Genomic DNA, 21,411 nt, shown 5'->3' with positions numbered 1-21,411 from the left:
GCAGACAGGACTGCAACGGAGACTGCCACGTCTATTGTCAGACCGCTGGAAATGCATGGAGGTGGGGGGAAGAGGACTAAAATACTTTTCTCAGAGGCTGTTTCTGAAATACTACCACTGTACACACAGCTTGGAAAGGCTTCACAGAGGAGGGGGAGAAACGTTTTTAGGTTCGTAACCCTGTGTTATGAGAGAACAAAGCATACATTCTCTTTGGCCACACAGCCCCCGTTGCAGACAAACCACAATAATCAAACACAGAGCACTTTAGCTGCCTTCGCACTGCTATAGCTACTGTCAGGTTTAGAGACCCAAAGAAGTCCCTCCCCGAGATGTTGGTATGGAGCTCGTGTTTTCTCTTACTAAGGGGATAGATTAAAACGGACATAAAATCTACACTTCATAACAACCCACCAGCCTGCTGCCAGCACGGCCAGGAGAGCAGGGACACGCTGAAGTGCTTCAGAGCCCTGGCAGAACCTGCCCTTCCAGCCACAGGAGAAGCTCTATTCCCCATCCTGCAGCTGGCTGTACTTGCAGTCGACTAGTTTACTCAATGACAAACCCTGGTTTCTACTTGTTTGCATAAAAATTCTCATGACATCCATAATTTTAGCTTTTTTTACACTCACACATACAGACACTCGTCAGCCTTGCCTTGCATGCAGCATGACTCCCAAGGGAAGCCAAGGCACAGCTTTTCCCTTCCTCTCGCCTCCCAGCCAGCCCATAACGAGCGGCCAGCCTCTCCGAGTCCAGCAGCACAGAGCAGCCTCATCACACCCCCATGTCCCGAGCCTAAAACAAACCCTCTGCCACACAGCAGTTACTTGCTACCAAAGCGTTACGGTGACTGTCTCCAAAGCACATCATTGCAAGGAGACTTCTCACAGAGAGAAACAACAGAGCTTTGCATACCAAGCCAGGCCAGAGTCCCAGGACAAAGCCAGGGCTTCCTGCACAGCACAGCAGCAGGAAAAAGGCTGCACCTGCACCATGTCAAAAGAATTGTATCTTCTCTCACTTTAACCAGGGGCTTGTGGCTACCAGGCAAGGGCAGGCACACATGCCACACATGAACGATAAATACCATCTGGACAGAAAGGAGATGAGATTAATTCAACATGTAGCAACAGAGCACTTCACCCTTGCCTGTAGGGACCACATACTCCTGCAAGCCACAGCTAATGTCAGTACAGGCACGCCCACCTGTGCCCACTACAATTTCTAAAAGTACAAATTCTAAAATCAAGCCTTCTTGAGAGCCCACAGATGAGTCCCTACCTGAAAGAGCTTTGCTCCCACCTCCTGCACACAGTGCCTGCTGTTTACAAGGGACACTCAGCACAGCAGCCACATAAATTCATCATGCAAAGGCTCTTCAAATTCCCACCCTTCACCCATGAGATCTGCCATCACTCAAGTCCAGTGAGGAGCTCTATGAGCAGCAAACCATGCATTACAGGACATGATCTACATTCACGGCACTGGGAGCTTTAGGAGCAGATCCCAGCAGCATCTGCAGCACACTCATCAACCAGAAGAGCACACCATGCTGAGAAAACAGAAAGGAGGTCCTGCCTTCTCAGGGGCAGGGGGGCCCAGGGGTGCATGAGCAGCCATCAGATTGGCACTGTAGATGAGGGGAGAAGCAGAGGTCACCTGAAAAGTACAACAGTTCAAGATGCAGAGGTGTTTCCTTGTTCACTGCTTGAGAGTCGTTACGTACACGTAACATTGCACACCACTGCACTGCTCATATACATTAAGACTTCTCACCATCCTAGGGCTACAGCTCTTCCCTGATTGTAGCAGGGAGATGCAGAACACAGCTCTTGATCATGTCATCTCCCCCCCAAAATCCACTCGCCCTGTGGACAGCTGTCCTTGCTCCTTCCAGTATCAAGACTTTTCCATCTTTTACTCCCCCCACTCCAAGAGTAACTGTGTCAGGGACAGCTACAGCCTGTGTTTCAGAGTCAGCTTCTTCACCTCAGAGGGAAATCGAGTCCCTGCTGCACAAAGTGATCATCAGGACAGACAGGAACCACACACCCCCCAACAGGTTACTGCACAGACATGTACTCTGCAGTGCCAGACAGGCAGCAGCTGGGATTAGATGTTGCCAATGACTCCTCTCTCCTACCTAGCAGTTCAGTACCAGCCTTCACCTGAACATTCTATCTACTGAGCTATCAAGTTGGGAGCAGTAGCTGGACTGAAAAACATGGCTAAAAAAGCAAACCAGAAGAGAGAAGCCTGCCTGCATCTGTGGGAAGAAAGCTTCATCTTCAGTCTGACAGCCAACAGAAACAACTGTCTTGGTGCTAGGGGTCCAGGTCTGGGGAGAACAGGAATGCCTAGGACCTTCAGAAGGAGAGGTGCCCACAACAGAAAGCTCATGATAATCATCATCAGAAGTTTCCCACTGGAAGGGAGGCTGGGGAGGCAAGCTGAAGGAAGAGGAGGAGACTAGACTAGAGGCTGGGGTAGATGGCATATGGGAAGGCTGAGGTGGGATCGGAAGGAAAGGTGCAGGGCCAGAGACATGAGAGGGAGCAGCATTAGCAGGGACTGTCTTTGCAGCTTCTTTGGAAGGCTGGAGCGGGGGAGAGGCTGGAACAGAGACCGTCCTCCTTGGGGGAAGTGGGGATTCTGGAGGAAAAACCACCTAGAAAGACATGGAGGAACAAGAAAGGTGAATAAATCCAAAGAGGAACCCACAAGCACTTCCTGCAACAGGAAGGTTTATTCTTACCAGTACGTTAATCTAAGAGTAAAAAGCAGCCAGAAAGAGAAGGGGAACTAGAAAACATGTTTCCCTGTGTAGCTCAAGGAAGAGCACCATCTTATACCCAGAACTTCCTGCACAGGTACAGCACTGGGGAAAACAAAGCATGCCTCTGACAGGCTTCCCAGTGTGGTTTTAAAAATAAGCCCCATGTGGACATTTGACACGTGGTAGTAGCTGACTGCTCAGACAGACACCAGCACCCTCAGATCCCACTCCGATTCTTAAACACCAAGAACTAGGGACCCACATGCCAGTTCCCTTTTCAGGCCACACAAGGGCGAGCAGAAAGCGTTAGTTCTTCATTTCATGTTGCTTAGGTCACTCAGAAACTTAATCTGCACCTTCACACAATGCTATCTGGGCAGAGGGACATGCTGGAATTTCCCAGCATGTCCCTGCCTTCTACCTTCTCTACTTGCTGTCCACTGTTCTGCTCTTCCCCTGGGGGTCTGGAAGTGTTAACGACCCCCTCTGTCAGCCAGTCACCCTGGTTTTTCCATTCTTCCTGTTCCTGTTTAGTGATGCCCAGTCTGTCCTGCAGCTCTCCAGTCAAGCGACCTTGAGACTCAGTCTTGTGCAATACGCCAGGACCTAGTTTACGCCTTGGAGAGAGGTCACGATACATTGGATGCACATTCGCTGTCTCTTTTGTCCTCTTGATTAAAGATTTAATCTAAATGACAAAGGTAATAATATCAGCAGAGAAGAGCAATGTCAGAGCAAGCCCCAAGATGCAAGAGCACAAACACAAGCCATTAGTGACAACTGCAAACAGGAAGAGTGATGACATTTATTCCACAATGCCAAAACTCCTCTTGGCACAGCCCAGAACAGTGACTCAGTGCAAGGAAAAACCCTGTAAGGATAATCACAGCAGCCAAAAATAACTATCTAGAAAAGGAAGGGAAAGATTAACCACCAGGAAGCCAAGATAGGAGGTGCAGCATGACCACTCCACTGAGCATTAAAGAAACCTCAGCATCGCAAGGACACAGAGCAGCCTCTCTGCATTCGCCCTTTACAGGCATAAGACTCTGGGTCAGAGATGTCTGGTGCACAAAATGTCCTTCCAGCACTGGAAGGAACACTAACAGCTCCAGTAACGGGACCTAAAAAGGTGAGCACAGGAGGGGAGCTGCCATTCCAAGTGAGGAACATCCTCCGGTGGAACGCAACAGTCCTTTTAACTTTTCAGAGGCCCTCTGTGGACTGAGCCTTACCCCAGTTAGGGAACAAAAGTCCATTTCACAGGGAAGTCCCTACAAACTGCCATGCTCCGTGCTGCTAACTGACATGCAGAAGAGACCACAAGATAAAGCAGAGGATTTCAAACCTCTGTGACATGCAGCTGTCAGTAACATTGCTCAGAGCTGCATGCTGTTAGTATGGGTGAGCCAGGCACACTGACACCACACACAAAATGTTAGTATGCTGTCAGAACAGTCTTAGCTAGGACTCATCCTACTCCTCCATTCATTCAGCGCCTGCCTGGCCTGATGCAGAAATCCTCTCAATGGGTGGTTTAGAGATGCATGGCAGGTCCCATTCAGGTTTCCAAATGTTCTCAGGAGATTCCAGAGTGACTGCAGAGCTTCTGAACTGCTCGTTTTCCTGCTGTTCTCTGGCTTTGTTCATGTCAGCAGTACCTGCCTTCCTAGGAATTCTCTCTCTGCCCTGCCTCTTCTTGATCAGATCAGGACAGCCATCTACCTTGGTTTCATGCAGTACTCCAGCTTTTAACTCCTGTCCTTGTTCCACTACAAAGCCCAACTGGTTTTTAGTGTCTGGGAAGACATCCCACCGATCCAGGGCAACAATAGAAGGTTCATACACAGGATTCAAAACACTGTCATTCTTTGCATGTACCTCTGGCACTTGTGCAGGCAGCTCCAGGGCCCACAGCTCATCTAAAGCTGTTTCTGTACTTCTGCCCTGGGAAGGAAAAGCTGAATGGTCCCTGAATGCTCCCTGCTGATCCAGCTCTTTAGGTATCTGCCCCTTCCCCTGACCATTTAAAGCACTGGAAATTGGTACACTTGAGATTCTGGGGTCAGTTCTCTGCTCCTTCTTCTCAGTCTCTTTTGCCAAATCGTACTCCAGGCCTTGTGCCTCTACATTAGCAGATCTACACAGAAGTTCCAAACTGGAAGCCGGCACAGCCTGGGGAACATTTCTAGAAGAGTCAGGCTTCCTGCTCAGCCGACTCAAACTTGCAGAGGTCATCTGCTCCCTATGAGTAGCATAACCAGAAGAGACCCGTGGTGGGGGCACAGGGGCTGTTTGTGGCAAACAGGGCACACATGGAGGAGCAGCAGAATGGCCTGAAGTAGGCAGAACTGCAGTGTTACTGCCTTCCTCAGTGCACAGGACTGCTGAGGGGGCAGATCCTGGCACTGCAGAGCCCCCACTCTGACTTGCAGAAGGGTGTTTGGAACAGGATAGCACTGTGAAACTGTGAGGAGTGTTGCTGGAGTCTGCATTTGCTGAACTGGGAACTGGTTCTAGGGAAGGGTCAGAAATCAGAGACATAGTGGAACTAGTCTGCAAAAAGGAGACAGAAGGAATAAGGAGATAAAAAGACAGAGGTAAGGGGAAGAAAAAAAGCAAAGAATTAAGCATTATAACAATCATGACCTCCAATTCCAAGAGTCACGCTGATCCAATGCCTTACTTCCAAGAGGAAGGAAAACGAGATACCAAAGAGCAGAACCAGTATGACATTGTGCAGCTACTCATATGAGATTATAGGAGATGAAGTTCTACAGCCACTGAGATTATTTTCCTATGCCCTCCTAAGTGACAGCTGATGTGTTCATCTGCAGCCGTGATGGGGCATGCAATGGCCACTGGGAAGCCAGCTACCAACGCAGGAATGTCTAGACTGTGAGTAAAGGTCACGTTACCTCACTCATAGTCAGGAATGTAAATTTTACACTTCAAAGCTGAAAAAAGCAATCAATGAATAGAACAAAGCATGACATTTTCTTCTTGATACACTAATAAAATGCTCCAGTTGACTGAGTTCATGGCAACAAAAACAAAGCTTCAGGGCATTCACAGCAAGAACAGATGACACAGGCTTTGTTGTATTCACATCACTAATCTCACCTTGGACATGACACACTGAAGCTATACAAGTCTGTCAGTCACTCCATGCCCTTGTAAGCATTGCTTAGGTGGCTAGATTAGCCTCTTCCCCTTAAGCCAAAGCCTCCACATTTACACTGTAATAAAATCAATATTCATTTTGATCCAAAATACACTAACAAGAGCAACTGATACAGAGATTTTAGTTCTCCTTGACTTACCCGGTCTTTTGAAAACAAAAGATCATGGGTCCTCTCTTCCCCATTTTCAGTGGTTCCTGGCTAAACTCTAGGAGGCAAACTGGCATTACTCCTTTTTCTTAAAAAAGGAAAATCAGAACAGTGGCTTGGACAAGTTTGCACAGCAGGTCAGCTTAAGACCAATGCTGAGCCCTCTCGTTTTTAAAATCATATCCACAAGGGATTTCCAAAACCAAGAACTATCAAAACCTGCTCTGATTCTTAGTCACATTTTCCAAAGAAGCTTCAAGAAGTTAGATGTTTATGCTCCAAAGTAGCTGGGCACATAACTTCTTAAGCCCATGTATGGCATCTCAGTCTCTACTTACCTTTTAGAGATACTTATCATGAACAAAAGCATAAAATTAACCAGAACGTGCACAAAATCTGCCAGCAGATGGAAGAAATATATACCTTCAGCTGACCTAAGCTGCTACCATCCCAAAGGATCAGGAGCTGGCAAGCAGTCACACATTTGTGAAGTCACAACAGTAGTGCTGCAGGGAGAACATGTTCAAAAAGGAAAGAGCAATAGGGGACCACAATTCTTTACAGATTGCTCCTCCCCTTGACTAGCACAGCAAGACCCACAGTTACAACAGAGAGGAAAAGAACTAGCAAGTACATCCAATAGTAAAAATGAGGGCATTTCCCTATATTGCCCCCCCCTCGTATTTTGCCTAAGCTGGACGCACCTGTAAAAGTAACCTGGTTTTATGATGTGGTTCACACTTAGTTTCCTGACTCCCTAAAATGAAGTCAGACATTTTCAAAGCACGACTAACATTTCATTCAAAAGCAAGTATTTCCGGCATACTAAAAGCATACTAGCTCCAAAATAAGAGCCATGATTAAACACTCAACAGTAACAGAATAGTTAAATACAAACATTTAGCTATGCAGTAAGCAGGTATTGTATTACACAGAAATGGCAGAGGTTGGAAAAACAAGTGCATTAAGTAATTTCAGTGTCCACTGACTGATGAGCTAGATAACCAAAATCAAATGGATTCTGTAAGCAAAAAGAACGAGCAACTCATTAAAGCGAGCAAAAGATGATAAAAGGGTAATGTATCAGTCTGTAATAGCACCTTTTACTCTGGGCTCCACAGAAAATCAAATATCAGTACCTCCACTCCCCCGTCTACTGCAACTTCTAGTAGTACCAACTACCAAACTCCAACTAATTACACATCATAACTTGGTTTTTCTGTCCTATTTTTTGCAACCACACGCAGGTCTGGTACCCGAACCTTTTATGCACCTTCGCAAAGTCTCCACTTCTCTCCCTTATATCCTGCCACCGGCAGAGACTAGAAACACATTTTTACAGACAAGCTAACACCACTATTTGGCACAAATAGAGAAGGTAAGAACAAAAAGGACCGAAGGGAAAATGAAGCAACCTGGGGGACAGGAAAAAGGAAAGTAACCGTTAAAAAAGTTGAAAATGTCAGTGACAATATTAACAAAAGGAAAACGATCACAGAAACCATGTTCTTTGTGCTTCAGGAAGAATGTTTATACACAAATGAGCTCAACGCCTCACAAAAATACTAACGCTATGTTCATAAAGCCCAAATCTCAAGATCTTGCTGCATGTTCACTCTCAGAGCTCAACTAGAAACTAAGCCAGGAAGGTGGACAGTATTACAGAATGCAGGTAGTCTCTGTCATGTAGGTTTTATTGGAGTTGCACAAAGATTCTAAGGCCTTTTCTCAAGATTGCAAAGCATCTGAACACCTGCACTTAAACACATCCGCTCCTTGTATCTTGCAAGGAAAACATGTGCTGGGCAACATCATTCTTGATTGCCAAGAGCTCACCTAGGAGCAAAGGCCATAGCCACAACCACACCCAAACTTGTTTTCTGAGCCCTGATAAAAGCAGCAGGGGCATGAAGCCATAGTGCTCAAGCTCCCCCAGCACGTGGAAGGAGCAAGGCAGGGTACGCCAGCAGTGCAGGTGGGAACTCTTTCCAGCTTCACAACAGTGCAGTTTTTCAGCCAGACTGAACAGACACTTGTGCATATCCTGCACTCTGCTCTAAGACTAATACAGAGAAAAGAAGGCAACACTACGCTCCCAGTATTTGCAATTGACTAAAATACACACTACAGTAAGTCTAGAGAAAACAGTAACTCCTAGATTCTCACAACATGCAGTACATGTGCCAGAAATGGCAGCCTGAATTCAATTCCAGCAAGTGCAAGGCAAGCAAAGTCCCACAGAGCATGCATGCTCACTGCTGGGTTCTGAACTCATGCACTTGGTCAAAACTCCAGGTATTGTAATGAGCTTCATGAAACCCAGCGCACACATCAAAAACGCTCACAGGAATGGTAGAACAGAGAGAACAACAAACAGCAAAGCTGTAATTGAATGGCCTGTCTACCTCTCCTCACAAAACATTCCTCAGCATTAGCTGTCCCACCTAAAGTCATGGTAGGAGGAAGTAAGAGTTCAGCACAGACAAGAAACACCAAGCATCGGAATTTTCCATATGAGGAAAAACCAGAGTTAGGGACTTTCTTAGGATTAGAAAGCAGACTTCATGTATATGTAAGAAAGGCAAACCCAACAGCGATAACAAGGAGAATATATTAGATGTTTGCTTTCTCCACCTCTCAGAACAAATTTAAGTGACTAATTCAGTAAGGCTATAAGCAAAGCAGATGAAAGTAGAAAGTAAGAAAAAAATATTTCTCATTTTGCTACTATTACAGGTAACTAAAGTGTCATGAAAATAAGCTGCATAGTTAATCATCTAATGCAAGAATGATAACAGACCTACGCGAATAAAGAACACATTATCCAAGTACATACGCCAAGTGCTTCACATATCAAGATGACTGTGGGCAAGGTACTCCTGAGCTTACCCTGTAATTGGATTTTTATGTGCTACTTGCAACTGAAATATCAGTTCTCATCCAATTCAACAGTTCGATTTTTAAACAAAATTCTGAATAGTATTTGCCATTTTCTGCCCCCACAAGAAGCTCAGACTTTAATCCCATTTTGAAGTGACTAAGAGATATTGTTTTAAGACGGAACTCTATGAAGTCTCCAGCTGCCTGATGCAAAGGCTTCAGTGCTTACACCACACATGTCTGGAAGATCCTCCTCAGGGAATGCACATCAGGGTAAAAATGCACTCCAAAGAGAAGAGCCTGGTCTCTTTCAGTAAGCAGACTGGTGTCCCATGCTCTTCTACTTTTTGTTATGCTGTAGTACAGCAAAATAATTCACCTCTTCCTGAGCAGTAATTAAGCTCATTATCTTTGGCAAACAGACAAATTGCAGAACCAAAGGAAAAACAGACCCCAGAACCACCTTATCCTCCCAGCAACAAGAATTTATAGCAGTCGAGAACACCTATAGCAGCACTCTGAAAGCACAAATACCACCACAGGAAGTTTCTCAGAGCAAGTCTTGGAGGTGAAGAGGGCATTCTGGAGACCAAACAAGGTCAGCAGATGTGGCTAACAGGCAAGAGTCTGGGGGTGGGGAGGGACAAGACGAAGCACTGTCATAACAGGGTACCTTGAAGTCAGAGAGAGATGCCATCAGCTCATCCAGTTCTCGCGTAGCTGAAGAAGCAGATATACGGGTCTGCTGCTGACTGGCAGTGACTCGCTGGGGGCTGCTCACCTCGCCTTGGCTCACAGTGATTGCAGGGCTGAAAAGGTGGGGGGTGGGGAGGGTGGGAAGAAAAGAAAAAAAGAGTGCATTTAAGCCTGGGAGAGCACTCCTAGACCCAAAGTCCCAGTGCTCCACCAGGCAAGAACACCATGACAAGTTTCATCAGCGCTGCCCACCCTGGCCAGCCCTTCCCCAGACCCAGCTTCCACAACACACAGACCCCTGTCTCTCTGCCAAGTCTAACACAAGTATGTACACACATGCGCGCCATCCATTAATGGACGATGACCAAAAATTCATTTTGTCAGACAGTGGGTATTTGTGATCAGCTATAAATCTGAGTTTGAACAATTCACCTCTCATAATGTAACATGTATTTTTCCATACAGGAGTAGATAAAAAACCACCAGCATCTTCATGTGCCTGCTTGACTTCTGACCCTTTAGACAAAGCCCATCTTCCATCACTCCTGCAGCATCTGCCCCTACACTACAGTCACTATTGCCACAAGAGCCTGTCCCACGCCACCCAAGCCAGCAGCCACCAAAACACTACTCACACTGGACTTGGCACAGAGCTCTCCAGCTCATCCAGCAGGCTCTCCACGCTGGGACGCACATCTTCAATCCCACGTGCACCATTTCGCTTTGGCTTTTCTTTTGTAGGGGGTGCAGCCTTCCCTCCCACAGAGCTGCTGCTGCTCTCTGGGACAACATAGTGCGGTCCAGTCATGCTGGGCAGTGATGGGCTTCTGCTGGCTTCATCTTAAGAAAGAGGAGCAGAAAACAGCCATTCAGACTCCTAGGTCCATACATACATGCTAATCACAGGCAAGAGCAACAATATCACAGGCAAGAGCAACAAATTGTCCAGAAATCTTGTGGAGCATCCATCTTTGAGGCTAATCAGAACTTAAGAGCACAAGGGTCTGAGCAACCTCATCTAACTTTGGAACTTTAGTTAGAGCCAGTTTTGAAGCTGGCCTCTCTTTGAGCAGGTGCTACACCACAGACCTCAACAGATCCCACCTATACTAAATCAATCTTCGATCAGGGGCTGGAAGGGTCTCCCCTCAGTAAGGATGTTGGAAGGAAAAAGCAGATTATCGTTTTGAGAATCACACTATCCACTCATACCAAATATCTTGCTATACCTTACCTGCTGGAAAGCCACTTGTGGGATTATGTTGAACAGCATTCAGTTCCAGAAGAAGTCTGTCCAGTTCTGAGAGGTTGCTGCCCAGAGAGGAGCTAGTCATTGTAGGAGATGGTTCTGCAGACTTCTGCTTGTTTGGGAAACTAAAGATAAAAGGGAAGTGTGAAACTTCGTCTACATACAGCAGAAGGATGGAGAGAAACTTACAATAGGTTCACAAAGTTTACACATGTATTCTTTTCAAGCTGATGCTTTTAGTTCTGGAGGAAAGAAGATGTGTGCTTTGTGAAATGACTACAACACAGCCACTGCTTAGCCACATCTTCAGTTGTCAGTTACAAAGAAACAGAATTGATGGATGGGGCCTCAGATTTTACGACCATGTGCTGCACAGCCCTGTAGCAAAGAGTTAACCATCTGCAGATCCAAGATGCACAGAACAGCAGCAGAACCATTAGCTTGCATACAGGAAAATGACTTGTTTCTGCTGACATCACACCAAGCAGCAGAAACCTCCTCCCTGAAGCAAGGGAATGCATGGCTAACACAGACTGGAGAAAGAGGCAAATTACAAACCTCAAGGTATCAACAAGAAGTCAAAAGCAGCAGGTTATATTGTGGTAGCCTCTTGCAGCACTCAAGGTCTCTTTTTCAAGTCCTCAAACCTTTAATTTGGGGAACTCTAATTAATTTTTAAGTAATTTGAAACTATTTTCTGCTGTGTTAAATAAGCAAGGCTTGAAAGACGTTTACCTGTGCACAAGTGTGTATAAAACACTGCCTGCAATAATTGCTTATCCTATACAGGTGATCCCATTTACTACGTACAACTGCAAACTGTTTCAAAGCAAGACTTAGCACCAATGCAGTGATTTTTATGGTAATTACAGTCTTCCTATCATCAATGGCAAGGCAATTATTTTCTTCTAGTTTTACATATAAAGAAGTAACTTCTAATGCTCTAGACGTTCTTATTTTATCAAGAAGATACTTTCCAAAATGGGAACTTCTGTCTTGTGCATACTATTACTCAGAAAGTTAGTATGTAACAGGCTTTAGGACTCTGACACTGGAACACCTGTGACAATTACACAGTTCCATAAGGGCAGTTATTATCTCTCTCTTCAAACCAACAGAAAAAAAAAAAAAAAAGAAAAAAAAAAGAAAATCCAAAATGCGATCTGAGGAGGGCATACTTCATCCCAACCCAAGCACACAAGTCACAATTCGCACCAGGCCCTTGGTACAGGAGGACTTACAGCTGTAATTACCTCTATTTTGTATAACTGCATGCAGCCATCCGAAAAAATTGCAATTACTGCTTCCATTGGCCCATCTCTGGATATGCCTGCCTCTACCCAGAATTAGTTCTGGTTGAAAGCAGCTTCCTGCTCAGCAGAAAGAGCTAGGCATGGTTAGAACACAACACCAGAGAAACACCAGTCTCCACACGGTAAAAAGGTACCCAGGACAGAGCGCACTGTAGAGGGCCATCACAGATGAAGTTCTGACAGCCTCTTCCTCACTCACCCCCACATCAGCAGAAAGTTCTTGTCTATACTGTACAGGCCGCTACTCCAACCTCTCAGTGTAAAAGCAGCTGTCTTTGTGAGTATAAACTAGTTATTTAACTATCAATCCTCTACTGAGATTAAAAGTTTTAAGAAGTTCTAATTTACTTGAAAATTCATGTCACTGCACATCCCGCTAGGCCTCAGGTAACTGAATCCCCCAGGATAACTGATCCAAAGGCCACCAACCTCCTAAAGAACTTTTGTACTGCTTAACAGGGGGATGGATTTGTCATACTTGTCTCTGGATTGTATCCTTCACAACACAATCCAGATCCTGCTCTGTCTGATAGGTCTTAACCTCTTCTGCAGCTGGAGCAAACCAAAGGGCCAGGTCAATGTTTGAAGCGAGTATGAAAGTTACAGTGGCCTCTTACAAAGAGGTAATCAAAAACTACACAAGGCAACATAACGTACTCAGGGAGCACTGTTTGTTTCCCCTTATAGAAGGCAGCATGAGCAACAGTAGGCTCAAGTTGTGAGCCAGGCTTCTCTCTTAACAGGGACAAGATACCTGTAGACGTGTTCCTCTTCACTGGCACGGGGAGAAGGAGAGCTGAGCCCGTCTCTAGGAACAGAGGCACTGGAGCTTTTGGCACTACAGCTGTATATAGGAGACTGGGACTGAGGCTGTGGAAATGAGATTTGTATTGGAAAGAGAATACAAAGCAAACGTACACTACTGCATTGCAGCCCCACACATGGATAGTGCAGAGCAAAGCCCTGCAGAAGAAGAAAAAAAAAAAAAACCCACACTCTGCTATATAGCCAAACCAGCCTCCCTCAGATGAGCTACACAAGGAAGAACTGTTCTCCACTTGCTTCAGATTTGCCTATGAGTCGCAGATCTGTGCTGGAAACCCCCAGTCTTATTTCCACAGGCTACAAGACAGATGACTAACGCTAGTCTCATCATACTACCATTTTCTTGGAACAATGACAATGGGTTTCAAATTATTTTTTGCTCCAACTAGTTAGTTCTATTAAAAATCCACACCTCTGTCCATTTCCCCACTCTGTTCATAGCCAAATTCATCCTCGCTTCTCGCTGTTCCCTCCTCTCATCTACTTTGCGAGATACTGCACACCAACAAAACAAGCAAGCACCCTCCCCATCCACACACATTCACTTACCTGCTGGTGGATGTATCTGGATACGTTGGGTTGCCACTGGTCTAAGGGGTCAATCACAGTGCCATTCAGGGCCTCATTGGAAGGTGGCGGAGGCACTGGAGGTGGCACAGCGATCTCTTGATATGTGTGGTTTCCAGTTGGATAGGAGTAAGGCGTTTCCTCCGTTAGAAACACTGGTCGTTTGGAGATATGTGAGGTGGTGGATTCCAGGTCTGCCAGTAAGGCATCTGCAGGAAAGCAAGGAAAACAAAAACAAAGTGGTAAAATCCTGGACTACAGCTTTTTCTTTTGTCTCATTCGGGATACCTGTATCAGGTGGTCTTTGGGAAGACTTCATCTATACTAAATGCCCTGAAAAACATTACTGCAGCCCAGGACTGAACAGGTTAATCAAACTTCTCATACAAAGAAAATGCCAAGAGGTAGTAAAGCAGCCAGAAAAACGATGTCAGTCTCAGATTTTTGTCTTAACTGGAAAACCGCCCAACAACAGGGATCCGTTGTCTCACTGCACCCTGCACCAGAGCAATGTAGGAGAAACCTGCCCAGAGATCAACTCGCAACAGGATACTGACACAGACTAATTACAGGCTCCACATCATCACAGAATCATTTACTGTGGCCGCAGGCAGTGCTTTCTGCAGGAAACAAGATCGCAGGAGGGGTTTTCTCCAGAGTCTAAGGTAGTGGAAGAAGCATGAAACTTTCAAATTAGTCCATCAGTGCAGCAGGAGTATGCCTTTCAGTTTTCCTAACAAAAATCCCCCTCAGCACATCACACAAATAGTTAACTAGTTTCCAGAGGCTGCCAGGTAAACGAAATCTCTTCTCCTGGAAACAATTCTCAACTTGCTGGGTGGAGACTGCTCACAAATTCCTGAAGAGAAGAAAAACTTCCATCAGCTAGAAACACCGTCACTCATGCCAGGCAGAGGAACCCACGTCACACAGTTAGCACCTCTCAGAAATCTTAAAGCAGGAAAAATGCTCTTCCTCAGAGACGGAGCATGAAAAGGCATTCCCACATTTCTGGATTCCTCCCTGCAAACTATCCTCTGCCCATCCCCAATCCTCTGCAGTGACTCACAGGCAAAACCTGACGTGCTGGACCTTCTGTCCTGTAAACCCACCCTGCGGAGCCCACTGCAGTCCCTGGTGGGGGAAACTCCAGTGAGCGACTGCAAGTCTGCACTGTACTCACTTTCTAAAGAAAGCCTCACTGGCCGGGTGCCCAGCTTTCCACCGGGGCAGCAAGCTCTAGTGCACACCTCTTTAAGGCTATTAAGAGAGGATCTGGTTCACTAGGGACATCAGCGCTCTCCGCTGTAAGAGCATCAGAACATACCTGGCAGGTCCCTTTGGAGATGTGGAATTCAGCCAGACAACAGTAACACAACTTGGGCAGAATTATGACAGGAGGCTCTCTAAAACCTCCTGGATCTCCCTCCCTTCCACGCAGACCTGACTGTCTTCAGGCAGTTTCAGTTATTGGATCTGTCTCTCTCCTCCCACACACAGCAGGTACCTGATACTCAGGTTTGGGGTGTGAGGGCTCAGCCTGAGTGTAGCCATCCTGCAGTACCCTCCATCTGAGTCACAAGGAGCTGAAGTTACCAGGTGGCACCAAGAATAGCAACTGAGCAACTGCTTGCCCTCATGGCTGCCTACCAGCTCTAGGAGGACAGCTCAAAGCCACTTCCTGAGCAGGCCAGGCCACATCAGCCAATGCACTTAGCAACCCTTCAAGAAAATGTATTAAAGGGTCAAATGGAGGACAGTACTATTGCATTACAAGATGAGGAACGTGCTTTTTATATTCACTCTCTTCCACAAAACAAAGCATCACAAAAGAAAAAAAGCAGTCCTGCCCTCAGAGAACAGAATACAGTCATTAGCAAATTAAAGACTGTGTTAAATTAATTCTATACACCTTCCATTTCATCAGAAAAATGCTCCAAATTGTTTAAGCCACAAGCATCTTCCTAGAGGAGCCAAAATACCCCAGAAGCAGATTCTCCAAAGGGATACAAGCTTTCTGCAGCTGGGGAAAAATTAACTTAATCTTTTTAAGCAAAAGAACAGCTGGTGGATTCCAGGGTGAAAGGCACATACCTCAAGGGAACTGCTGAAGAGCTGCGATTCTTTCAACCAGACAGGTCCTATGACTGGAAGTTTCGTGCACACAACCTCCACGAGAAGTGCTATCCGAGAAGGTGTGGTTTTTGCTTCTCCCCACCAATGACAAAGGCAAATCAAACTCCACCAGGAAGTGAAAATCCCATGAGGGTGTCGGGCTCCTCCAACCCCGCAGACAGGACCCAAACCATTTTACCACCCTCCACCCCCAGCCCTCACTGCAGGACAGGCAGATGTAACCATCTCGCCACAAAATTTGCCTCCTCTGCTCAGCAGTCTGCTGAATGAACCACTGGACAGAACCCCACTGATTTTTATTAACAGCACAGAAGTGAGTTCAGCTAGATTTACTGGTTTATTTTTACAAGTCTGCAAAAGAAGAGGGGTCTGGAAGTAGCAGGAGCACTCTACCCCCAGGTTATGAAGGAGTTAAGGAGGAGACATTACAGTTTAATGATTAACTTCCCCCATACCCTCCCCCTTCCTGACTTGAGCAAACAAGGCAGAGCTGAGGAACGGGAAGCAGAGGGAGGAGAAAGGGCTGGAGAGAAATCACTCGGTTACTCAAACTGCACTTCAACTTTACAACTGATACCGAAGCAGCTGCATGAAGGCACCACCCTACCCGGTGGGGCAGGAAAAGGAGCAAGCCGGGAGCAGGCCAGGCACTCACACACCAGTTTAGGGCGGCAAAGGACCCCTCCTTGTGCTTGCTCACCCCCATGTTCTGCAAAGCCAGGGTCCACCCTTTCTCACGACCCAGTCACTCCCTCCAAGCTCACAGCCAGAGGGAAGGTCTTCCCTATTTGCGTCCATCCCCATGGCAGCTTCCAGCCACACAAACTGTTCTCTGACCCAATCCCACCAGCAACTACAGTTCCCTAAAGTTTTGCCAGACTGGGAAGTTGCACTCCATTCAAAGGGTCCAACAACGGCAGCAGAACTTCCCCGAGCAGTGCAGGGCAAGAGCAGTGGTGCCTGCTCAGTCCACCCCACCTTGTGGGGCTTCACCCTGCGAGAGGGAAGCGGCTGCCAGCTCCCTTGGAGGTCAGCCTGAGGAGTTTTGCAGTCCAGAGACTGACTGGAGACAATTATTCAAAACCTAACCAAAGGGATTAACGTTTTGGTTTCCGTGCAGCACCTCCTCCCAGGAGGTCCCAAAAGCGCTGCGCACTCAGGATTTACGCAACTTTTTAACAGTACCAGAAGACGCTGAGCTAAAAGATGGGGGGAAAGAAGGGATACATCACTCACACTCTTTCACAAAAGGGACCAGGCAGCTGTAGCCTGATGAACTGTTAACAAAGATGCTGTGCTTTGAGAAATGCTGTGCCTCACGTTACAGGATTGAATTCACTACAGTGACCGCTCCCTAAATAGAACATTAAATAAATACTTATATAGAAATATTAAAGGTTCGATTGATTTTTTGGATAATGAAGCATTCCTTCCCAAGACAACTCCTGAGGGACACTGCTGCAGGAGATGTAAATGAACCAGTTAGCCCACCCCAACCCACAGGAAGCAGCTGGCAGGACCATCCTGACACACTGATGCGGATCAGATCACACAAGCACCCACCATCAGAGGGCACCACGACATCCTTACATGGACAGAAAGATGAAACCCGCCAGGGACAGCTAACTTGGCAGGAACTTCACCCCACTTGTTCATCCCCACAAAGTCAGGAACCTGTCCCCGTTTTAGGCACACAGAAACTTTCTGCGGGTGCCACGTGTGCTGCACCTCCCCACGGAGACATGCATCTACTCACCAGCACACACCGCAGCACCTCAGACTATCTGTGGGAACAACCACACACACTGACCACACCAGTTTTACTGCTGCCTCAAATACTCTCTAACATACTATAGACACAGCTCTAGGAAGCAGAAGATCAGAGATTCATTTATCTCTAGAGGACAAATATAACCATTTTGTACCAATAAACTAAAACAGACAGGATTATACTAGATCTTTAAGCCACTGCTCCTCCACAAGACTGATCACCCCTCCTTCCACTCTCACCCTAACAAGAAGCTCCTAACACAACCCACAGACAAAATCTCAACTCACAGACACATGCATGGAGCAGAAACACACACTCACTTCCAAAGGCTCAGTAGGGCTCAAGGTACCTACAGACATGGGTGATGCACACAGAAATTTGTATTTTCCACTCCATTAACAGCATGCTGCTCAGTGGGACGTGGAAGAGTGAGCGATACTTGCTAAAACACCACCAGTCCAGAGAATCCTGCTTATTATCATATGCTGGTGCAGTCACACAGCTAATAAAACCCTAACTCACTGTCCAATGCAGCACGGTGCATCTCAACACATGCATGCCTGGGTACTCTACAGGCTCAGGTAACTTGGCCAAGCTCCTGGTAAAGCTGCATGCCAACATGAGACAGAGGCACAGAATGACAGAGTCCTCCTCCCTCCACTGGGCAACCCAAAAACTACACACTCAATTGAAGTAACATTCAGGCCAGAAAGCTACTCAAACCACATCCTCCCCAGTATGGGAGAACATTTGTGTTTGCCTTCAAGTGGCTTTTCTACACAGATTTTCCTGTGGAGGAGGGGCAGTTAAAGAATGGTACCACATGTGATACCTTTGCTGCTACAGAGCACTCCACAACATCTGAAGGTCCAGCCGCTTTACTTTGCCTCTCTCTCTTCCCTCCCTTTTGCCAAAAAACATTAACTATGACACCCTTTGTTTGGGTTTTGATCTTCAAATCACACACATAGCTCTGCATATACATTAGACACGTACAAGTGGCCCTTAACACCAAGTGCATTGCTTCAAGCTAGTTCCCAGCATCTACCAAAGTTCAGCTAGTCATTTAAACAGGCTGGGACAAGAACACTCAAGCTGACGTCCAACGCATCGAACCACTCAGAAAAAAAGCCCTTTTACCACGAAAATCAGCAAGATGAAAGAGCAGTACAATACCTTAGGGTAAGTCCCATTTACCAGTTCAAGGTACACTGAAAAAGGCAATCATCTCCCAAGTTATATACTGCACATTCCTGCGCTATCTCACCAGCTCACACCTCTGTCAGGCCAAGAAACAGTTCATGCATTCCAGGGGCTCAGACTTAGGCTCCTTCACCATCACTGCATGTCAGCACTCGCTGTCCTGCAAATGCAGTATCCTCCAGCCGAAACGGCCTCGTGTGCAGCTGCAGGGGCACATTCTTCATCCCAGGTTTGTCTGATAAAGAGCAGTAACACCAGCCAAGGCAGCACAATGCAGCTCTGAGGTACAGAACAGGAAAGGATAACACAGGGGCCCCTTTGTACTGATGCACACATCAACCTCCTTTTCTATAAATCTGAGCTGCACTCAGTCCCCTTAAATAGAATGAAGTTATGAATAGGAAAAAAATATAAATATTTACATGTATCTTCCCATGTGTATCAGAACATACTTTGTTCACTCCCCTCTTCTTGTGCCTTCTGTGTATCTCAAAAATGCTCCTGGGATAAGGTGGGACAGTGAAGCAGAACAGATCATGAACTAGTTCTGAAAAAACCTACGTGACAAGGCATCAACAAATTCACATTTGCCAACTGGCATCAAGCAGCTTTTTAATGCTAATTTTTCCTCAAGTAATAAATAGTTTTCCACTACTCATAAGCAGTCTAGGATATTTATTTATTTTTAAGTGAGGCAATTTAGATAAATATAAATTTGCATTCCTCTGTTAAGGAGAAGCTGCCTACTACTATGTCCAGCTTAACTCCAGCCTGTGCTAGAGATACACAACGCAGTGCAAAGGTGATGGCATTAGTGCCAGAAGAGAGAAAACTACCCCAGATTTCCATACGCAGCTCATCTCTCTTAACAACTGAGCTATTAACCCATGCTGACACAGCAAATCAGAAGCATTATCAATATAGTAAGTAGATCAAAAGGATAACTGTCAAATTTTCTTCTCTCTCTCATCTACTGCTGGGGAGGAAATGGAAGCATAACTGCGACAAGATACTTCAAATGCCTCAGATAACAGGCTGTTATTTTCAACAGCTGAAAGCTGCATCTGCACATCTATCGAACCACACATTGCCTGTAGCTCTGCTCCTTGCATGGGACATCTGGAAAATGAGTGATACCGGAGACAGGATTCTTCATCCAGCCACCACACAGAGCCAACACATTCAGTCATAGAGTTCCATCTCCCTCAGCATCCCTACTACCACGTGTCCCTGACAACCCAGACACATCACACTGGGTAATCAGGATGTGATGCCTGAGCACAAACTACAGTATTTCCACTGATGCTGCTGCACAGGTATCTGCATCTCTCCTGTTCTTCCCCACACCCCTGTTTACCCAAATAACTAGAACTGCTACAGGTTTTCCGGGTTTAGGCAGCAGAAGATTCCCAGAAGATTGGCAAATGGAAATAAAAAGCTACGCAGCCGTAAGGGCAGGTCTGAATGAAGACATGAACTTTATGTGATAATCATGTCTCACTCAGCATAAGACAAATTGCAGACCCCTCATTTGGAGAATGACAACCATTCTCCAGCCCTTTTTTAATACCTTAAGAAGCTGAATTCAAATCCTTGATTTTTGCTGTCCTTTAAATGAACAAGGGGAATTGCATCTCCAGAACTGAACCCCGAGCTTGCAGGCTCATCCGAGCAGCCTCTTTGCAAAATCTGTGAATCCAAACTTTAAAAAATCTCATTAGGTTCAATTAAGTCTTCTCGCCCCAACCTCCGGGACTAAATGCAACTCCAGCTCACATACAGGGAGACAGCTCAGGGCGGTAACCCAATCCCTGGCAAGACAGTTTTACATCGTGAGTAACTGCAGAGGAATGGGGAGCTTGGGTATATTTATCCTATTAAATAGCCTTTCAAAAGAAACATTTGCAATGCTCTAGAAAAGCTGAGTCAAAAAGACTTGTTGGAGCCTTGCTATAGGGCTTCTCACTGCCTTGAGTTTGAGTCTGGAAGGGGTGGGGAGCCCCAAAGAGCATCACTGGTGACAGGAATTCCCTTTTTAATAGCAGTTTTGACTTTTCTCAGCAAAATGGAAAAGCATTATCAGAAATAGGAAACCCATGAAAACAGGTGAATGCAGGTATTGGTAAAAGAAATGTAGTAACAGGTTCTTAAGGTGTTATATTCTAATCAATGTTTTTAAATGCAAAAAGATCAGAGACTACAAAAGCAATGGAATACACAGACTACACTCAAAACGAGACCTTAAAAATTCAAAATGCAATTATATGCTCTTAAAACCCTGAAGTTCTCTGGTTCACATATATAGAAAGCATGTAAAATAGCTTGGCTTACTTTCTAAAACATATTGAGGAGACATTTTAAAGTTTTCCAAAATTTAACTGACAGGTTGAGAAGGTGGTTAAATGCAGGGCATGTAACAGCTCTCAGCCCTTCTGTGAAGCAGTGACAGACTGTTATTCAAGATACAGAAAAAAATCAAGGCACAAAAGAGAAGTCATTTGCCAGACCTAACAACTGCTGGAGTACCAGTACAGAGCTGCCACTGGTATTTTTACTTTGCATTGTCTAGACCTGCCTAGAGAAATTTCAGATTACATGGTCAAAAATACGGACAGCAAAACCAGTTAGCTTTCCCCAGTACAGCAGCCCATGCAGCCAGC

The 21,411-nt window shown here is 45.9% G+C and overlaps 1 protein-coding gene across 2 annotated transcripts in view; it reads right to left on the bottom strand.

Annotated features, from left to right (window-relative positions):
• PXN (paxillin) overlaps nt 1-21,411 on the bottom strand; it is a 47,534-nt gene that overhangs the window by 8,173 nt on the left and 17,950 nt on the right. Inside the window, exons 1-6 of one of the 2 annotated variants that reach the window (XM_040605421.1) lie at nt 15,736-15,821; nt 13,624-13,850; nt 13,004-13,119; nt 10,922-11,061; nt 10,323-10,527; nt 9,665-9,800 (exon numbers count right to left, since the gene is read on the bottom strand). In XM_040605421.1, coding sequence (XP_040461355.1) covers nt 9,665-9,800; nt 10,323-10,527; nt 10,922-11,021 — 441 coding nt within the window. In that variant the 5' untranslated portion in view covers nt 11,022-11,061; nt 13,004-13,119; nt 13,624-13,850; nt 15,736-15,821. Of the gene's footprint in view, nt 1-9,664; nt 9,801-10,322; nt 10,528-10,921; nt 11,062-13,003; nt 13,120-13,623; nt 13,851-15,735; nt 15,822-21,411 lie in introns of those variants that run through there. The other variant, XM_040605410.1, reaches the window with a different exon arrangement.

Source organism: Falco naumanni, chromosome 1 (genome assembly GCF_017639655.2).
Source record: "Falco naumanni isolate bFalNau1 chromosome 1, bFalNau1.pat, whole genome shotgun sequence".
In the NCBI taxonomy this organism is placed as follows: domain Eukaryota; kingdom Metazoa; phylum Chordata; class Aves; order Falconiformes; family Falconidae; genus Falco; species Falco naumanni.
The sequence above is the reverse complement of the archived record's forward strand: the minus strand, read 5'-3'. Positions and strand labels throughout refer to the sequence as shown.